The following is a 17377-nucleotide window of genomic DNA, read 5'->3' as shown; positions in this document are numbered from 1 at the left end:
ATATAAAAATAAAATAAAAAAATTTATGATAGAATAAAATTAATAAAATACTTATTGTTTCTGTTCCATATTGTTTAGAATAGCTAGATATTTTTAAAATATTAGTAAAAATATGTATTTTAAATTTTTAATTCTAATTTTTTTACTATATTTTGTTTTTTATTTACATAAGACCGAATTAACCGGTTCAACCAGTGACCTATCGGTTAAATCAGTAACCCAGTGATCCAGTAACATGACCGGTTCGATTACCGGACAACTATGCCTGTACCCCTTAATAACCGATATGTGGTCAATTATATATTTATGTAATTATACTGTATTTTATATTTTTTTTAATTTTATATTTATTTAATTTAAATAAAAAAAATCCTTATTGTTTAGTGTTTATTTATTTTTGTGTGTTATGAGTTAAAGACAAAGGGAGGAAGAAGAAGCTTCCAGAAAGTAAACAGTGTTGGGAGATTAGAAAATTAGAAAAACACAGAGAGAAGCTCAAACCCGAAGCCATTACCCAAATCCAGTGGGCGGTTTTCATTGTACTTCGTTGAATTTATTGTCACGAAAAAAACGACATCATACAATCTAAAGAAGAATTCACACTTTTCCCCTTTTCTCAAACCCTAATTCCTCAAAATTAATTTCATCAATTTCTTTGATTTTGCGCAATGATTAATTTATTATGATGTTTCTTACCTGAATTCTTATTTATTTGATTTGTTGATGGTTTTAGGCCAAGGATAAGCTTGAGAAATCTATGGTGGCGGATAATGAATCTGGGAAAAGTATAGAGAGTGAAGTTAGAACCAGTTCCGGGATGTTTCTCGGCAAGGGACAGGTACTGTGTATTTTTTTATTTTCTTTTAGTGATAAAAGGTACTGTAAAATTTTTTAAATGCTTGCTTTTTCATAATGCTATACCTTGTTGGCTTTATAGAAGTCATTTAGTTCTGGATTATGAGTAAACTAGGAGGAGCAAGTATCATTTTATGAATGATGAAAATAATGGAGTGTAATCATAGTGAACTGCCATTCAGCACCACCATCATTATCGCAAATGTTGTTATACATATATTTATTAATGTCTTGAAGCAATGGAAATTGCGGGACCTAGTAATTTTTTGGTCATTAAGCAATGAAAACCATACTTTATGTCTGTGAAGAAGTGAACTTTGTATCCAAGGGAGTGAGTGTATGTATTTTGTGCGTTGGTGAGTGAGCACATGTGTGTGGCTGACATATATTCTGAGAGGAGTTACTTCCATACACTGCCAATGATTTTAACTATATGTGCTGTTATTAATAAGTAAATGGTTCACTTATCATATCTGAATAATTTCGCTGAAGCTCTTGGCACAAAGCATGAGGTTTGCATCAAATAGATAACAAAAGACAGTCACATAAGACTGCAGAGAGTCTATGTTGCTTGAGAGAGGAAGTGGGGCCAGTGAATGATCTGGAGATGACTCACATTTAGTCATTTATTTTAAAGTAGTTTATATATCTAGCGTGTTCAATGGTCACCAATAACTCCTGCCGTCTCTCACAATAAATCACTCTTCTTCCTCTACTTAGATTGAGAAAATGACTAAGTACATCTGTGTTCAAGAACTGAAGTTTTACTCTCTAAAAGCTGTTTTTGACAAAGTTACTGTCTTTTTTTTTCATTGCTTTTAATATTCAAGGATGAAGTAGTTGCTGCCATCGAAGCTCGGATTGCTGCTTGGACATTCCTTCCCATAGGTAACTAGATAATATCGTTCTTTGGTCCATTCTATTTTTGCTTTTGCTCTCTATGACTGAATTATCTGCCTTCAACGTCATCAGAGAATGGGGAGTCTATCCAAATTTTGCACTATGAGAATGGCCAGAAGTACGAACCACATTTTGATTACTTCCATGACAAGGCAAATCAAATTATGGGTGGCCATCGGATTGCCACTGTATTGATGTATTTATCTAATGTTGAAAAGGGTGGGGAAACCATTTTCCCCAATGCTGAGGTAAAGTGTTCATCACATTTGTTTCTATTATGGCCCATTCTAATGAACACCTCTTCTGTCTCCCTCTCTCCCCTTGCACTAACGGGATTCGAATCAAATCTTCCTCAGGCAAAGGAATCCCAGCCGAAAGATGAGAGCTGGTCCGAATGTGCTCACAAAGGATATGCAGGTACACGTTTCTCGATTGTTATACAAACAATATACATGGTTTCTTCATTTCTTGACGTGTGAGATTTAAGGCGTTAAGCTGTATAATATTTCAAAAAGACATTATATTGAGTGGTCTCAGTAACTTACTTTCAAGGGTGCGATGGTTGATTTTCTTTTCAGTTTTCATGATGTAGCTGGCATCTTTTCTATCCACTTGTTTAAAGTGCTAGATTAACTAAATTTCCCTTTCCTCAAGTGTTAAGTATGTACATATATAAACCCATGATTTCACCATTTTTGGCAATATTTTCTAGTTATTATTCACCTCTTGGTATGCAGTTTATTAGAGTTTAAGGTGAAGGATTAAATTGATGTTGAAAATGTTGAGGTTAACTTAATTCAACGACATATATCTGGGGAGCACTAATTCTTGTCCACACTCTAAAAAAAATTGGCATCTTGGCATTCCTTGTTACATAATCTAATCACGAGAATTTGCTGCAATTATGTTTTTGGCTGTGATCTAAACTCAGGATTTTATTCTTATCATTTCAGTAAAACCAGAGAAGGGCGATGCCCTGTTGTTCTTCAGTCTTCATCTGGATGCGACTACCGATTCCAGAAGCTTGCATGGAAGCTGCCCGGTGATCGAGGGTGAAAAATGGTCTGCAACGAAGTGGATTCACGTGGCTGACTTTGAAAAACCAATCAAGAAATTTGAGAGTGGTGGTGGGGATTGTGCTGATCTGAATGAGAACTGTTCTAGATGGGCTAGAGTAGGTGAATGCGAGAAGAACCCTCTTTATATGGTTGGTAATGGTGATGTCAAAGGGTATTGTATGAAGAGCTGCAATGTTTGCTGATGAGGGAGTTTGCTATCACAATTTTCATGTAGAGTCACAAATACATTGTCAAATATAATGTATATTAGTATATATAATTGGTTTTAGACTTTTAGTTGAACTGCAACATGGAATTTAGCTGCAACTTTATATATTGCGGTTTTTTATACTGGTTTTTCTGGTCTAGCAACTTTTCAAAGGGTAAAGAAAAAACTAAAGGTTTAAAACATTTTCTATATGAAGTGGATATTTATACTGTTTCTTTTTGCCCAGGTTTGGCTTTATTTATTTACCTCACTTTGGTTCTTTGGTTCCTTTAAATTGTATGCTTGAAAAGAAAAGAAAAGAAAATATTTAAAATGAACTTCTTTTAAAGTAAGGGATTCTTCTTAAAGCAAGAGTGATATTAAAGTGTGTTATGTTCCTTCTATCCTTGTAACTAAATTTATTATTGATGATTCCTTAATATCTTCTATAAGCAAGGTCATTTTACACAATCCTTGCTTTAAAAAGCATAATACAGTTAACAGATTGCTCTTAAATGAGAATGACTAAAAATGGAAGAATATATTAGGTTTTGATATTTTTATTCTATTTTAAAATATTTTTGAAGTATTTTTATTTTAACAAATTTAAAAAGTATTTCTTTCAACCCAGTTTTTGGTGACTGAATATAACAAAGAAAAAGGACCTAAGAGAAAGAGTAGCACTTCTCTCTAATAATAATGTCTAAATTATTAGGGGTAGTAACCACTTTAGGTACACCTGCTTGTTTAAAACAGCAGTCTTAGCCATTAAATCAGCCGTTCTGTTTGCTGTGCGCTGGATGAGCACTAAAATAGCTGTCTAATTACGCTGAAGCATCTCTTTGATTTTGTCAAGCAGATCAGAGTCATTCCTAATCATGCTAGTTGTGCCTCGCGAAACAAGAAGAAACACATCAAGATTATCAGTTTCACATACGATCTCTTTGCACTCGCAATCCCAAGTCATAACAAGCCCTCTCCAAATAGCATGAAACTCACAACAGAGAACACTAGAAAGAGGTATACTGGCAGAACAACCTTTCATCCAAATTCCCATGCTGTCTCTAATAATACATCCAAAACCAGCTAATTGCTCATTTTAAAAAATGCTTGCATCGCAGTTCACTTTATAGACATTCATTGGAGGTGGTTCCCAATTATATTGCAAAGAGGAAGGAATAATATGTTTTTGGTTGGTAACAACCTTAGAGAAATCTCGAGCAGCATGTTTAACTAAGTGAACAATTTTCTCCTTACTCCATGGATCATCTTGATGGAAGATGTCATTGTTCCTATCCCTCCAAATCCACCAAAAGGCCGCTGCAAAGAGAAACTCATTTCTGTAGAGGTTAGAATGAATCCAAGACACAAAATCCAAACTAGAGTCCTCAGCGGTCATTCCCAAATTTAAGTTAATCCAAATCTGACGAGCTTTTTGCCAAGTCCTAAAGCAGTGGTTAATATCCTCTATAGCAAGATAACATCTCTGACAAAAATCAGAAGTAGCAAGACCTCTTTGAAACCGGTAACTAGCTGTGGAAACTCTGTTGTTGAGACAAAATCAGAGCAGACACTTTATCTTCTCCGGTATTCTCAAGCGCCAAAGCCAAAGCCAAAGCCAATTTTCATTCTCATTCCAGCCAAATTTCTTTTTCAATAGCCATTCATACCCGCTTTTAGTCGAGTAGGTGAGAGTATTTGAGTTTGTCCAAAACCAACCTGTTTTATCTCCTGCCTGCTTGATAGGATCAAAGAGCATCAAATCAAGTTTAACTTCTTCTAGAATCATTGTGCAAAGAATATTCCACCACCAATGTCCATGGTGCCAGACATCTTCTAACTTCAAGTGAGAATCAGAGATGTGCACAAAAGGAACTAAAGGAGCTAGCGTTCCACATGGTTGCCAAGCATGATACCAAAAGGATTGAGACATCCTGCCTGTACACCAATCAAAACCATCACGAAGCTTTTCTATTATCTTATAAATAGCTCGCCAAGTGCTTGAAACATTATTAGAAAAATTGGGTGAAAAACAAGAACTCCCAGATAAATATTTTGCCAACATAATTCTTACCCAAAGCTTATCTTTATTATGCAATAATTGCCAAACAAGCTTTTTTAATAAAGCAAAATTTACACATTGGGTATCTCTAATTTCCAAGCCTCCATATTTTATTGGAGTGACAACTTTGTTCCACTTGACATAATTTAAGCAACGGTCCCCCACCTTTCCTTTCCACAAGAATTGTCTAAGCACAGAATCAATCTTTTGACAAACCGAAGTAGGAAAAAGAGTCACTAGCATCTGATAAATAGGAAGAGAAGAAGCAACAGATTTAATTAAGCAAAGCCGGACTGCTCTGTTAAGGAGCCGACCTTTCCAACTGCGCCTATTCTTAATCTTCTCTAAAGAGTCCGAAAAAATAGACTTAGCAGCTCGAGGATGATTAACATTCACCCCCAAGTATTTGCCTAGGTCACTAGTAAAAGGAATATGAGAAACACCAGACAACATTTTCTTCCTTCTATTAGAGATATTTCTAGAACAAATAACTTTAGATTTTTCAATGTTAACCTTCATACCTGAAACTTTGCAGAACAACTTCAAGGTGTGCACAACATTTTGAACAACTTCTTTCAACCCATTTGATATTGGAAAATGTTATTTGTACAACAAAATTCAACCTTTAGTCAGCCTTTAATATTATTTAATTATTTTTTAATTAAAACCATGAAGGTTGTGGTAGGTTTAGAGAAGGGGGGTTGAATCTATGCCTGCCTTTTGGTTGCTGTTTTTATTCTTTTTAAACAAACTTTTAATTCTGATTCTGCTTGTACTCAGCAGCGAAAATTTATGAGACAATTTATTTTTGTCTCATGAATATCAGAAAACAAAACACAACAGAGAAGAGAAAAGCTAACACCAGCATGTATCCTGGTTCTGTTGCCTTCTGCTATGCAACCTACATCCAGTCTCCTCCACAACAGTGGAAGAATTTTTACTATAGTTAACAATATTACATACACCAATTTCACAGGATTGACCCAATCCTTTCACACTCAAGTTCTAACCTAACTTGACATTGGCTATGCTAATACCTAACTATTCACTCTTAGTGCTAACCCAACTAAGAAAGGGATACCTTACAGGTACAAGATACAAGACACTTAACCAACCTAAAGAAATCAGAAAATAACTCTAGGCTTTTCTCTCAAGTGTTTCTCTCGGCCTTTTTCCACTCATGGCTTTTTCTTAAACTTTCTCACAATGCCTTTTCTCACAAGAAATGACAGAAAGATAAACATTGAAAAGTACATTACAATCAGTAAAACATGAAGGAAATTAACTTCATCAACAGCCTCTTTGCTATGTGCAAAACCAGATTTGCAAACCTCAGCTTGAGTTCTTCAGTATTGGCCGAATGCTTCTTTGAAAGAAAGCATTATCCAAGTAGAGGAACTTCTTTTCAGAACACAACTCTCAAACTCTGGTTTTCTCTCCTTGGTTTCTGAATGAACAGCAAACCTCTTTTATCTCCTTGCATGTTGCTGGGTTTTTCTTCCAAGGTCAACACCTTGAGCCTTGAGCTTCACCAACCTTCAGATTCACTTTTTCTATTAAACCTTAGAGTAGAAACTTTACTTCTGACTTCTTTATCTTGATCGAAAGCCATAAAGCAGCAACCACACAAAAGTCTTCCAATGGTCAACTTGATCTGAGTCCTTGAAAACCAACTTGGTCTCCAAGCTACGTTTAAGACCGTGGATATACAGCAGAGAAGAACAGAAAATAACTTTTCTTTGTATCCCATTTCGGACAGAGCAGAGAGTTGGAAAAAGGAGAAGAAGATCTGATGCATGTTACCTTTAACCTAAGCTTGATTTGGTTTGGATTTTCTGATTAGACTTCTGTGTTTCAAGCTTAATCCTTCTCTCTCTTGCTTCTTTGGTGACTAGCTTAGAGAAGAAGCTCTTTCTCTCTTTCTCACTTTGCTGATTTTCTGATTTGACTGAGACAGAGAAGAAAGGAACGTTGATTTGGTGAAAGCAAGTGAGAGGGAATTGAGATTCAATTCGGGCTTGGATCGGGTTCTACTCAAGTTCAGCCCGTTGGTGCCTTGCCTTTGCTTCTTTGAAGAATTTAGCTTGAGATGAATGACTTGGGCTTGTTTTTATTTTTACTTACCATTCAGCCCATTAGCAGATATTTTTTGTTTGATGTTGGGCTGCTGCAACACTTGTTTTTGGCCTGCATCACTTTATCAAAAATAATCAAAACTAATTGGGTGATTAGCCCACTAATCAAATGTTTGTCATCATCAATTTTATTAATTAATTTCTTAACTCAACAAATCATATTCCCATTTTTTAGATATACATTTATAATTAAGATTAATTTAAATTTCAAAAACTAAAATTTTTCTAATTTTCTACCCACTTTATAGTTAGTTATTGTTTGATTTGTTTCTTTCTTTTACATTCCTTCTCTCTCTCTGTAACACGATTTTCTTCTTTCTTCTATTTCGTTCTTCACATCTTTCTTAAAGTGACCATAATTTCTTTTTCTATTATAACCGTAATTTCTTTTTCAATTATAACACATCTAAAATTATTAACTTATACAGAAAATATTTTTGAAACACATCTAAAATCATAAATCTAAAATTTAAATTTAAACATTAAAAAATAATTGTAACACATCTAAAATTATGAAGTGATATACAAAATATTTCTAAAACATTCAAAATCATAAATAAAAAATTTAAACCCTTGCAGTGGCTATAATTTTAGATATAACAGTGTTGACAATTTGAGGATTGTAATTCTTTAAGTTGTTCTTCTACCTAAACCATTCTCCAACACAAATTAGGATGTTGTACATAGCATGCAAAATCAATGTGATTGAATAACTAAACTGATACATACGGTTAACTATGAATCGCTTTCTCTTAAACACATCCAAAATACCTAAGTCCACTTCCGACGCAGAAGGATTAGCGACGCTGATGAGGACTAACGCGACAAGGAGTAGGATGAAGCGAGGCTGCGGACTGAGCGGCGAGGAGGAAGGCAATGCCAAGAACAAGCGAGGCGGATGACGGCGTTGCAGAGGAACGGCGAAGAGGACGAATAGCGCTGGGAATGACGCGGCGGTACCGAGGAGGACGGCGGCGCGGACGAATAGTCACAAAGACAAATGAAAATCTTCAATTTCACTGAATTTATATTTTTGGAAGTGTATTTAAATGATAATTTGTTAATAATTAAAAATAATAAAACTGAAACAGAAATTTTAAATTTTAAATTTTAGTTTTATTTAGTTTGTATTTTAGATGTGTATTTAATTTTAAAAAGATACCAAATCTATTTAAATGTGTTTGTTTTATTTTATTTTTTTGTAATAAAAGACTAAATATTATACCATTTTTAAAGGATACTGAATTAATTATTTGATATTCAAATTCAAAAGCATCTTTGTCCCCATAAGTCTATTGAAATTATATGTTCATCTTTTGGAAAATAAATGTGCATCCTTATTTTTCTCTTATATACAACAGAAGTAATGTTGACCAATACTTAAAAGTTAAAACAGTGTGTAAATCTGACAATACTATCCATGAAAGGGGATTGGTGCAACTGGACCAATCTAAAACTTGTTATTATGAACTAAAAAAATCATTCCTTTCAGCTACATTTCTTTGGCATTAAACTCTTTCCTTCCTCATAAATGTTTTTCCCTTTTAATTGGGAAAAAAAAGGAATGCAAGAAAGAAACAAAAAAGTATGATTCTGGGAACCAATTTTAATAACTTGTTGATAGAATGCTTACTGGTGCTCTATCTACTATGACTTTTGATAATGCATTTGACCTTTTTCATCATTATTTTGTTCTGTGCAGAGGTGCATGTACTGTGTACTGTAATATGGACACTATAAAGTAGCATAAGATGAAACAATTTTGAGTTGCATGTATATTCTATGGTATCAGAATCAAATTAACCGATTCAGTTTTAACCAAATTGGTCATTCAAATTGCACCTGAAATAGGAATTGGAAGCACTTGCATTATATGTTTCTGATGTCATACAAATGGTTTTGGTTTTTTAATTTCATTTGAGATTTACATAAAGATGGAAATATAATCATGCATTTGTTGTTATTAGGAGCCAAAAATTGCATGCTTTTCTTGCCTCCTCATACCTCTCTTCTCTCATTCACCACTTTAAAGTTATAAACTCCTTCAATGCACATTGCATCACTCATTACATAATTCCTTCAATCTTTTCAATCTCTCTCTCTCTCTCTGTTTTTCAAGAATGGGAAGACCTCCTTGCTGTGACAAAACCAATGTGAAGAGGGGTCTTTGGACTCCTGAGGAAGATGCTAAGATACTTGCTTATGTCTCCAACCATGGAATTGGAAACTGGACCTTGGTTCCCAAGAAAGCAGGTTCTAATTTGTTCATAACTTTCTTTATGAAGATAGTTGAAATTGGAATCATGGTGCATAATTTCAAATGGTTTGAGATTACCCTTTTGTTTTTTTTTGTGTGTTTGAATGTGTTTTTAGGACTGAACCGATGCGGAAAGAGCTGCCGGCTAAGATGGACTAACTACCTCAGACCGGATCTCAAGCATGACAATTTCACTCCCCAAGAAGAAGAGCTCATTATTAACCTTCATGCAGCTATAGGAAGCAGGTATTTGTATTTTTTTTCACTCACATTTGGAGAGAATTTTGCATAGCCTCAATCTAATAAATTAAGCCAAATGTGAAAAATAAACAAATTAAATCTATATAAGGTTAGTATTTTGTGTATGAATCTTATCATATTAGTATTTATTTACACTACATTTATGTTTCATTTACATTTTTGCTTCCTTTTGGAAATTGGATTTATTTTCCAAAGTGGGATGCAACTAAGTTCTGTTTTTCTGATATAACAATTAGTCTAAGCAAAATTAGCATGACAAAACATTATGCAAATGCAGTTAATGGTTTATAATTTATGACATGAGGAAATTATGAACTGTATTTTCTTGATTTATGTATAGAGTGAAATGAACTAACCATTAAGTTGGCACACATCATTAACATGCTCTCCTTAAAAGATATTTTCATTTTATTTGTATAATCTCATCAAAAAACATTGTTGCCCTTTTCTTTAATTCAATGCAGATGGTCATTAATTGCGAAACGGCTTCCCGGGAGAACAGACAATGATGTCAAGAATTACTGGAACACAAAGCTGAGGAAAAAGCTTATGAACATGGGAATCGATCCGGTAACTCATAAGCCGGTGTCACAAGTCCTTTCTGACTTGGGAAGCATCAATGGCCTCCCAAGCACAGGAAACCAAATTGGTTTAGCCGCCAACAAGGATTTGATGAACAATATGTTACCAACCAGAACAGAACCATCCAACCCAATGGTGGAGCAGACACAAGAGGAACAAGCTCAATTTTGGGAAAATCAGGTGCAATACCAAGTCTTGGCCTCAGAATGTGTCCAACCAAATGTAGTCTTCAGCGAAGCTGCTTCGTCGAGTTCTTCCTCATCATCCTCCAATCTCACTCAATTGAGCTCCCCTCAGCAGTCATATAACTGTCACAATTCTCAAATAACTCCTTGTTCCTCGTCGTTTGATTGGAGTGACTTTCTTCATGGTGACTCAATCATGTGGTCAGAGATGCAGCAGTGTGATCCACAGAGGGTTATGTCATCCAGTGAGGCATTCGGCGCTGTTGCTTGCGGCGCAAGCATGTGTGAAGGCCGTTCAAATTCAGGGGATTCATTTGTGGATGGTATTTTGGACAGGGACAGTGAAATAAGGGCAGCATTCCCTGAACTTTTGGATGATGCTTTTGATTATTGACTCATAATTGCATGCCATTTATTATTATTATTTTCTTCTTAATAATCAATTAGTTGGATAATCAAAAAGACATTCACATTAGATTTCTTTCTTTGTCTTAATTGAAAAGTTTGACAATCTGTGTGGTTATTAGTATATATGATCTTTTTATTATGGTGTTAATCCTCTCTAGTCTCTACCTTCATAGTTCTGAACTAAAAAAATTGGTTTGAGGTATTCATTTTGCATAATATATTAAGTTTTGAGTCAATTCTTATTCTCACTTCTATTGAATGGGTTGTGACCCTAACTTCAAGTTGGATCATATCAAGATGGAAGAGAGATTCGATTTGATTTAAAATGAAATTACTTATCTTCTTCTAAATTATATATTATGGTTCGGAGAATTATCTTAATTATCTAACTCCAACTACTTTTTTTCTCCCTCTAAACCAAAAATTTCCAAGTTTCTAATGTAAACGTACCAAAATTTCATCCATCAACTTGTTATAAACGTAACTAAATGAAATCTATCAAAAGAACCAAATAAATCATTTGTTTACTAGCTAAAATTTTTCCGTTTTCAATACAATATAACTTTAATTTTGATACATTGTATTCAGTCATTCAGTTAGTTAATTACATCTGTTTTTTGAACGACCATTATACATGTGGTGACATTTATTTGCATGGATGAAAATAAATTCATAAAATATAAAAACCTATTAAAAATATTAAAATAAGTAATTCATCTAGTTTTTCGTCTATTTATTTTCTTAACAAATTATAAAATAAAATTTGTACGGGAGGACTTAAAAAGAAAATTTGAAAATCTCAATCTGTAATGTGGGAACGAAATACTTTTTGCATGACGTATTTTTTTCATGAATTAATTTTATAACAATATATATGCGATTGCATTACCCAAAAGAAAAAATATGTTACGAAAATCAGAAATTGAATGAATAATAAGTAAATTTTACATGTATGGAGAACAAATTTTGCATGAAACTTAAAACTTCTAATCATGCAATATGAGTGGGAAATAAATTTTGATTTCTGAAAATTTTGCAGGAATTTTTAAAATTAATTGATTGGTTATGTTAATATTAGCATCATATTACAAGTATAGATAAAAGGACATTTGTTAGATTCCAACTATGGAATACCATAAAATGAATCTGTCAAAATTCAATGGATAAGACGACGGAAAAACAGAAGGCTATTTACTAATTATGAAGCTACATGCTAATTGAGTCATAAACATTTTCTCATCACAAAACAATAATAATTATTTAAAGTAAAAGGTGTTAAAAGTTAAAACATACTTAGAAAGAAAAGGGACAAGAGAGAAAGAATAAGAAAAATATATTACAACTCAAGGAACTGTAATGAAATCATGAATAATTTGACAAGATCATCTTGTTCATTTAGAAGACAAGGATCTTCCGGTCGAATATGGACGGATCAAGTGTTCGTGGATCCGAAAGTGAATGGGGTTGCTGCATCATCTAACGTCGGTGAGAGCAGATACGAGGTTGCTCCACATTCACATCCTCTTAATTCAAATTCTATGAGTTCAACTTCAACTTCGTCAGCAAAATCTGGAGCCGGAGGCAAGGTGCATAGAAGTTTTTTCTCTATCATCTTTGGACGATGTATGAGTTCTCCACCAATTCGTGAGTGATTACTGTTAGTTTTTTCTTTTAGTTTATATTTGTTTTGATGGGAATTAGCTGCTTCAATTTATGTAAATATGTTAATATTTGGATTGCTCCTTTCAATTTCAACCAAATAAATTAAGGTTATTGGCTATATTTGTGAAGAAGAAACTAGTTAGTTTGGAACAGAATCAGAATAACGGGTGTACCATGAGTTAGAAAAGATAGCTACTGTACAATTAAAAAATCTCGAACACTAAAATACAGCCAAATAAATAACAAAAAAGAAATTAATTTTAAATATATAAATCTTGATTAAACTAGTCTTGTATTAACTTTCGCTCGTATAGTTTCTTCCTTTTTTTTCCCTCATGTAATCGAACAATTTTAAGGCTTTGTCGTATAGTTTCTTCCTTTTTTTTTCCCTCATGTAATCGAACAACTTTAAGGCTTTGTTGTTGTATGTAATCGAACAATTTTAAATACCATACAAATATGTCATACAAATATGTCAGGAGTTTAAATGTAATCGGACAATTTTAAGGCTTTGTCGTTGTATGTAATCGAACAATTTTAAATACCATACAAATATGTCATACAAATATGTCAGGAGTTTAAATTTCGCTCCCTGCGTGTAACATTTCATTCCACGACTTAAAATTAAATGTCACAAAATACCGTTTAAAAAAAAAAAAAGCTACATGTGCGACTTGAAATTAAATGTCACGGATCCTTGAGCTTTCATAACGAATACTATCTTTAATGTCAAGAGGAAATTCGTCATATACTGATATCCATCACTTCCTTTCCTGTCATGTATCATTTCATAGCAGCTAAGAAAAAGAGAAAAGTATATGCAATTGCTTGAATTGATAATATACCAATTTCTGCACCCACTTTCACAATTATAACCAATATGCAAATATCCAACGATATGTATTGTATGGTAGTTGGTAGCCCAACTCATGATTTTACAAGAGTTTGGGGATTGCTTATATATTCGGAAAAGACAATTTTCTCCTTGATTATTTCCAATTTATGAATTCTTATCACTGTACATTCTACACCTTTAGTGTGTTTGTTTTCAAGATAGTTTTCAAGGAGAACCAAAGAAAAGGAAAGGGTTTGAAGAATAGAATGAATTCATAGCTACACTTCAAACCCTTTTCTTCAATTCATTCCCTTCCAAAAACTTAACCAACAAACACACCCTTATATCAATGAATCAATAAATTCAACGATACATTGGAGTTAGCTAAAGAATTTCCCATTCTTAAACCACCTGTGAGTAAGCGGCTTGCAATTCTTCATAATAATATATATTATGGTTAAAGCTCCGTTGATCCTGTGACCTTAAGAGCCAAGATGGTTGAACTTGCTATAATCAATTTTATTCAGCCTTATTGCACATAATATATGCTCTGGCAAGTCTTCTGCCTTGTTTCCCTGTAGCATAAAGACCATAGTTAGTCTTAGTTCTTGTTTCGGCACCATTAAAATTACTTTCTAAGTTTGTTAGCGTGTTCGGGAAATTATTATCTTACTAAAAGTAAACTCATTTGAAAAGCACAAAAAAAAACTTAAAAACGTTTGTTGAAGGATTATCTTTTTGTTGCTGATAAAATGGTTAGAACTTACCTGAATTGTCAAAGCAAAATCCAGGTTACAATGCTTCAGTCTTTCAATAAATCCTTCAAACCCTTTTCTAGCAATGTAGCTAAATCGGTGCACGTCCAAATCTATCTCAAGATAGTTTTCTCCCTGCGCAAGAAATAGCATAAACAATGACTTTGAAAAATATTTTCAAGATATTTCAAGCATACACTGAGATGGAGGAACACATTTTTGTTTGTCTTACAGCAGGATTAACATTAGTTTATTAATACAACTCTAATATTTTAGAGAAACAAACTTCAATAATCTCTGTTGAATGGCAAATGAAGTGTCTACTTGAGCGTTAAATCTGTAAATAAAATAGGTGTAATTACCACAAAAAAATCATGTTGTGGGCGTGAGAGAACAGGTTTTTCATTGTAAGCATTCATGAGCTTTTTTTCAGTTGCGCTTAAGGAAAGACTCTCCACATTTGCCACTCTACCTAAGATTTTTAATCTCTCCCTAAAGGGTGCAATCGTATCTAGGGGGAAGCCTTTAACTCTCTCCACTTCGTCATTGAGCAATTTCTGCCAAGAAATAAGAAAAAGCACAAAACTTGTTAATTGAGCATATAAAGACCATAAGATACTACGTTCCAGAGGCAACATCCTCCATAACATGAGGCAGAATGATGTGGCAAAAGTCCTTACAGTGATATGTTCTCGGAATTGGTCTGGGAGGTCTTTAGAATACTTCTCGGATAATTTGAAATACAAAACCACATTCATTCCTTCACCATCATTTTCACTTTGGAAGATAGTGGCAGGATACAATGGAATCTGCAGTTTGAACAGCACACAATTTCAGGGGAAATCATACAAGAGTATGAAAAATTGCCGTGCATATACAGAAAGTGAATAAACTAATATTCAGATGTCGAACATAAAATTTGCACCCCAATAATTCAAGATAAGAAATTCTCAGTTGAAGTTCAATCTGGACTAGGAAATATGCAGCTACCTGAATATTTACAATAAGAATAGAAGGAACATCCCCAGGTATGTTTATAGAAGGAATTTGTATAAAGCGCGCAATATGTTCAATTTTTCGCTGAGACAGAAAGAGGTCTGCTCCAAGGGGATAGAAAGCAGCATTGGTTGGCGCAAATTCTTTCTTCTTGTCCCTGCCAACCAAGTCCAAGCAACAATGAATTCTAGCACTATCAATAATGAAAAATTTTGTTTTTGTCATAATATCCTCTACATGAGGGTGATCATAACCCAAAGGTTAAGCATTAATCCCCCCAAAACGGTGTGTATACAAAAACAAGTATTTTGTACCAACCTAAAGTAGTTTTTCCCTCTGACTTTGAATGAACTTGGCTCAATTAATGACCAAGAACCAGGGCTTTGTTTCTCTATTGCACAAAATGGAATTGACAAACCTGCTATTGGCTTTAGTTTAGGTGCCTTGGGTGAAACTGAAACAAATGAGACCAGAGTGAGAAACAAGAAAAACTACCAAAAAACAAGGGTAGTAAACATCCGAAAACTAAAAGCCAATAAACTGGGAAACTAAATTTTCATGTTTATTTATTTTAACTTCTTGTCTTAACAGCTGGGGAAATAAAAGAAGCTCAGTCATTCACAAGAAACACCATTTTCGCACTCATTCTAACTCTTCTACTGACATAAAATAGAAAAATAAACAAAATTAGGAAACCACAAGACAACACTCACGTAATATCGTGTCGGAAGACCCTTCCCTCCATTTAAACGACAGTTTAGAAAGCGACTTTCTCCTCGAAGTTGGTGTCTCTGGACTTGACGGCCTTCTTTTGTCAACGGCAATGGCATTAGAAGAAAGACAAGGCAAGCAAGTATTTGGCAGAATCCCGCAGTGATCTGAGGTAAGCTTTTTGTTGTCCTCTACAATTTCATCAGCATGGCTCGAAATAGCTTCCCCTGCAGAAACAAAATATAACTCAGCTCTACAACCAACCCTTATTCCAATGCAGAATCTTAAAATCTTTTGGCTGATCTTGATCTTGGTTGTTTATGCACAAAAAATTACAAGTGACCTTTAATTTTCTGCTACTGTTGCTAGGTATCTAATGCTAGAAAACCAGTTAATAATCATGCTGCTAAACCTAAAATGAAAAAGCTAAACATAAATTAGCAAATTGATTCTCAAAATTAGCAAGAGAAGGCACTTACCATCGTAGACACTGTAAAATTCTTCGTCGCACTCAGAATCCAAGGCTGAAGTAGAATCAAACCAAGCAGCATCTAGAAACAGAAACAAAACAAGCCGTTTCACTCCGATTTCAGATTCAAATATTCAGTCAAACCAGCATTAAATAAATCATTTAAAAAAAAAAACGAAATTTCAGCTCAGGGGAAAAAAAAAACTAAACATGCAATAAAGCAAGTAGCAGCATTCATCACACCAGAGATCAATCAATCATAGGGTTCTGTAAATTTATAATCTATTCATAACAAAACTACAATTCCATGAGGGAAAAAAAGGGGGAAGTAAGGGTACCGGAAGTGCGATGAGAAAGTTGAAGAGCTGAGTTGCAGTGAGATACGTTATTGGCTTCGATCTTGCTAGAAGAGACTCTTCTTCGGAGGATTCTTCTTCTTCTCCTTCGATGATGGCGATTCTTCTTCGTGAAGGGGTCTTCTGAGACCTTAGGTCTAGACCCGCAACTCCCCATCTTCCTCTTCTTCTTCTTCTTCTTCTTCTTCTTCTTTTTCCAGATTCTTCTATATCTTCCTATTAATTAAGAAGAAGAAATAGTAGCTGGTTCAAAGAAGGAGTTGGGGGAAAATCAAATCAAAGTAGGGTAATGGTGTCGAGTTTCATCTAATTCATCATATTGTTGAGCTGTGTGAAAGGGTTCAAAGTGGGTTTGGTTGTGAATGGTGATGGTGATGGAGGATTTTAATCGGACGGTTACGAAAGGTGACACGTGGAGGCGCGTGTTCGGGTCCACAGTAATAATAATGGAACAAGTAGAAGAAGATTAGGGAGTCAGTCCAAACTCCAACAAAGTACTAGTTCAGAATTCAGATAGGATGACGTTACATAATAATCTCTTCTTTAAACTCATTAATATTAATTAATATTCCATTATTATTATGATTATCATTCTCAGATAAGATATGGATTTAAGGTTAAAACTTAAAAGTTTGACTGATCTTATTTTATAGAAATAATAAGTTGATGAGCTAAAGTATTA

At 34.2% G+C, this 17377-nt stretch overlaps 3 protein-coding genes across 5 annotated transcripts; 2 read left to right on the top strand and 1 right to left on the bottom strand.

The window, feature by feature from the left end:
* On the top strand, nucleotides 700-3255 carry LOC107622610 (probable prolyl 4-hydroxylase 7). Of its 2 annotated transcripts, XM_016324573.2 has the most exons (5): nucleotides 701-838; nucleotides 1686-1743; nucleotides 1828-2003; nucleotides 2112-2172; nucleotides 2709-3179. In XM_016324573.2, the coding sequence occupies exons 1-5, from the start codon at nucleotides 758-760 to the stop codon at nucleotides 3014-3016; spliced, it is 684 nt and encodes a 227-aa protein (XP_016180059.1). In that variant the 5' UTR covers nucleotides 701-757; the 3' UTR covers nucleotides 3017-3179. The 2 variants fall into 2 exon arrangements, with proteins under 2 accessions (XP_020968769.1, XP_016180059.1); XM_021113110.1 differs by having other exon boundaries at nucleotides 700-838; nucleotides 1828-2172; nucleotides 2709-3255.
* LOC107621458 (transcription factor MYB35) lies at nucleotides 8521-11035 on the top strand. The gene is made up of 3 exons (XM_021113495.1): nucleotides 8521-9471; nucleotides 9592-9721; nucleotides 10201-11035. The coding sequence occupies exons 1-3, from the start codon at nucleotides 9339-9341 to the stop codon at nucleotides 10895-10897; spliced, it is 960 nt and encodes a 319-aa protein (XP_020969154.1). The 5' UTR covers nucleotides 8521-9338; the 3' UTR covers nucleotides 10898-11035.
* Nucleotides 13235-17039, bottom strand: LOC107622609. Of its 2 annotated transcripts, none has more exons than XM_021112810.1 (9): nucleotides 16678-17039; nucleotides 16350-16421; nucleotides 15873-16097; nucleotides 15478-15613; nucleotides 15154-15352; nucleotides 14844-14972; nucleotides 14526-14720; nucleotides 14176-14298; nucleotides 13235-13983 (listed from the first exon to the last, which is right to left on the bottom strand). In XM_021112810.1, the coding sequence occupies exons 1-9, from the start codon at nucleotides 16850-16852 to the stop codon at nucleotides 13891-13893; spliced, it is 1347 nt and encodes a 448-aa protein (XP_020968469.1). In that variant the 5' UTR covers nucleotides 16853-17039; the 3' UTR covers nucleotides 13235-13890. The 2 variants fall into 2 exon arrangements, with proteins under 2 accessions (XP_020968469.1, XP_016180058.1); XM_016324572.2 differs by having other exon boundaries at nucleotides 15154-15316; nucleotides 16678-17036.

Source organism: Arachis ipaensis, chromosome B10 (genome assembly GCF_000816755.2).
Source record: "Arachis ipaensis cultivar K30076 chromosome B10, Araip1.1, whole genome shotgun sequence".
NCBI lineage: Eukaryota > Viridiplantae > Streptophyta > Magnoliopsida > Fabales > Fabaceae > Arachis > Arachis ipaensis.
This window is presented reverse-complemented; position numbering and strand designations above follow the sequence as displayed.

What these genes read in the sequence shown, in the direction of transcription:
- LOC107622610 (XM_021113110.1), top strand. Translation starts at nt 758, where the DNA reads ATGGTGGCGGATAATGAATCTGGGAAAAGTATAGAGAGTGAAGTTAGA. An exon ending in TGTTTCTCGGCAAGGGACAG is followed by an intron (nt 839 to 1,685) that starts GTACTGTGTATT and finishes TTAATATTCAAG; the next exon opens with GATGAAGTAGTTGCTGCCAT. An exon ending in TTGGACATTCCTTCCCATAG is followed by an intron (nt 1,744 to 1,827) that starts GTAACTAGATAA and finishes CAACGTCATCAG; the next exon opens with AGAATGGGGAGTCTATCCAA.
- LOC107621458 (XM_021113495.1), top strand. Translation starts at nt 9,339, where the DNA reads ATGGGAAGACCTCCTTGCTGTGACAAAACCAATGTGAAGAGGGGTCTT. An exon ending in CTTGGTTCCCAAGAAAGCAG is followed by an intron (nt 9,472 to 9,591) that starts GTTCTAATTTGT and finishes ATGTGTTTTTAG; the next exon opens with GACTGAACCGATGCGGAAAG. An exon ending in CATGCAGCTATAGGAAGCAG is followed by an intron (nt 9,722 to 10,200) that starts GTATTTGTATTT and finishes AATTCAATGCAG; the next exon opens with ATGGTCATTAATTGCGAAAC.
- LOC107622609 (XM_021112810.1), bottom strand. Translation starts at nt 16,852, where the DNA reads ATGGGGAGTTGCGGGTCTAGACCTAAGGTCTCAGAAGACCCCTTCACG. An exon ending in AATTCCGAGAACATATCACT is followed by an intron (nt 14,721 to 14,843) that starts GTAAGGACTTTT and finishes ATTTCTTGGCAG; the next exon opens with AAATTGCTCAATGACGAAGT. An exon ending in CACAACATGATTTTTTTGTG is followed by an intron (nt 14,299 to 14,525) that starts GTAATTACACCT and finishes TTTCTTGCGCAG; the next exon opens with GGAGAAAACTATCTTGAGAT.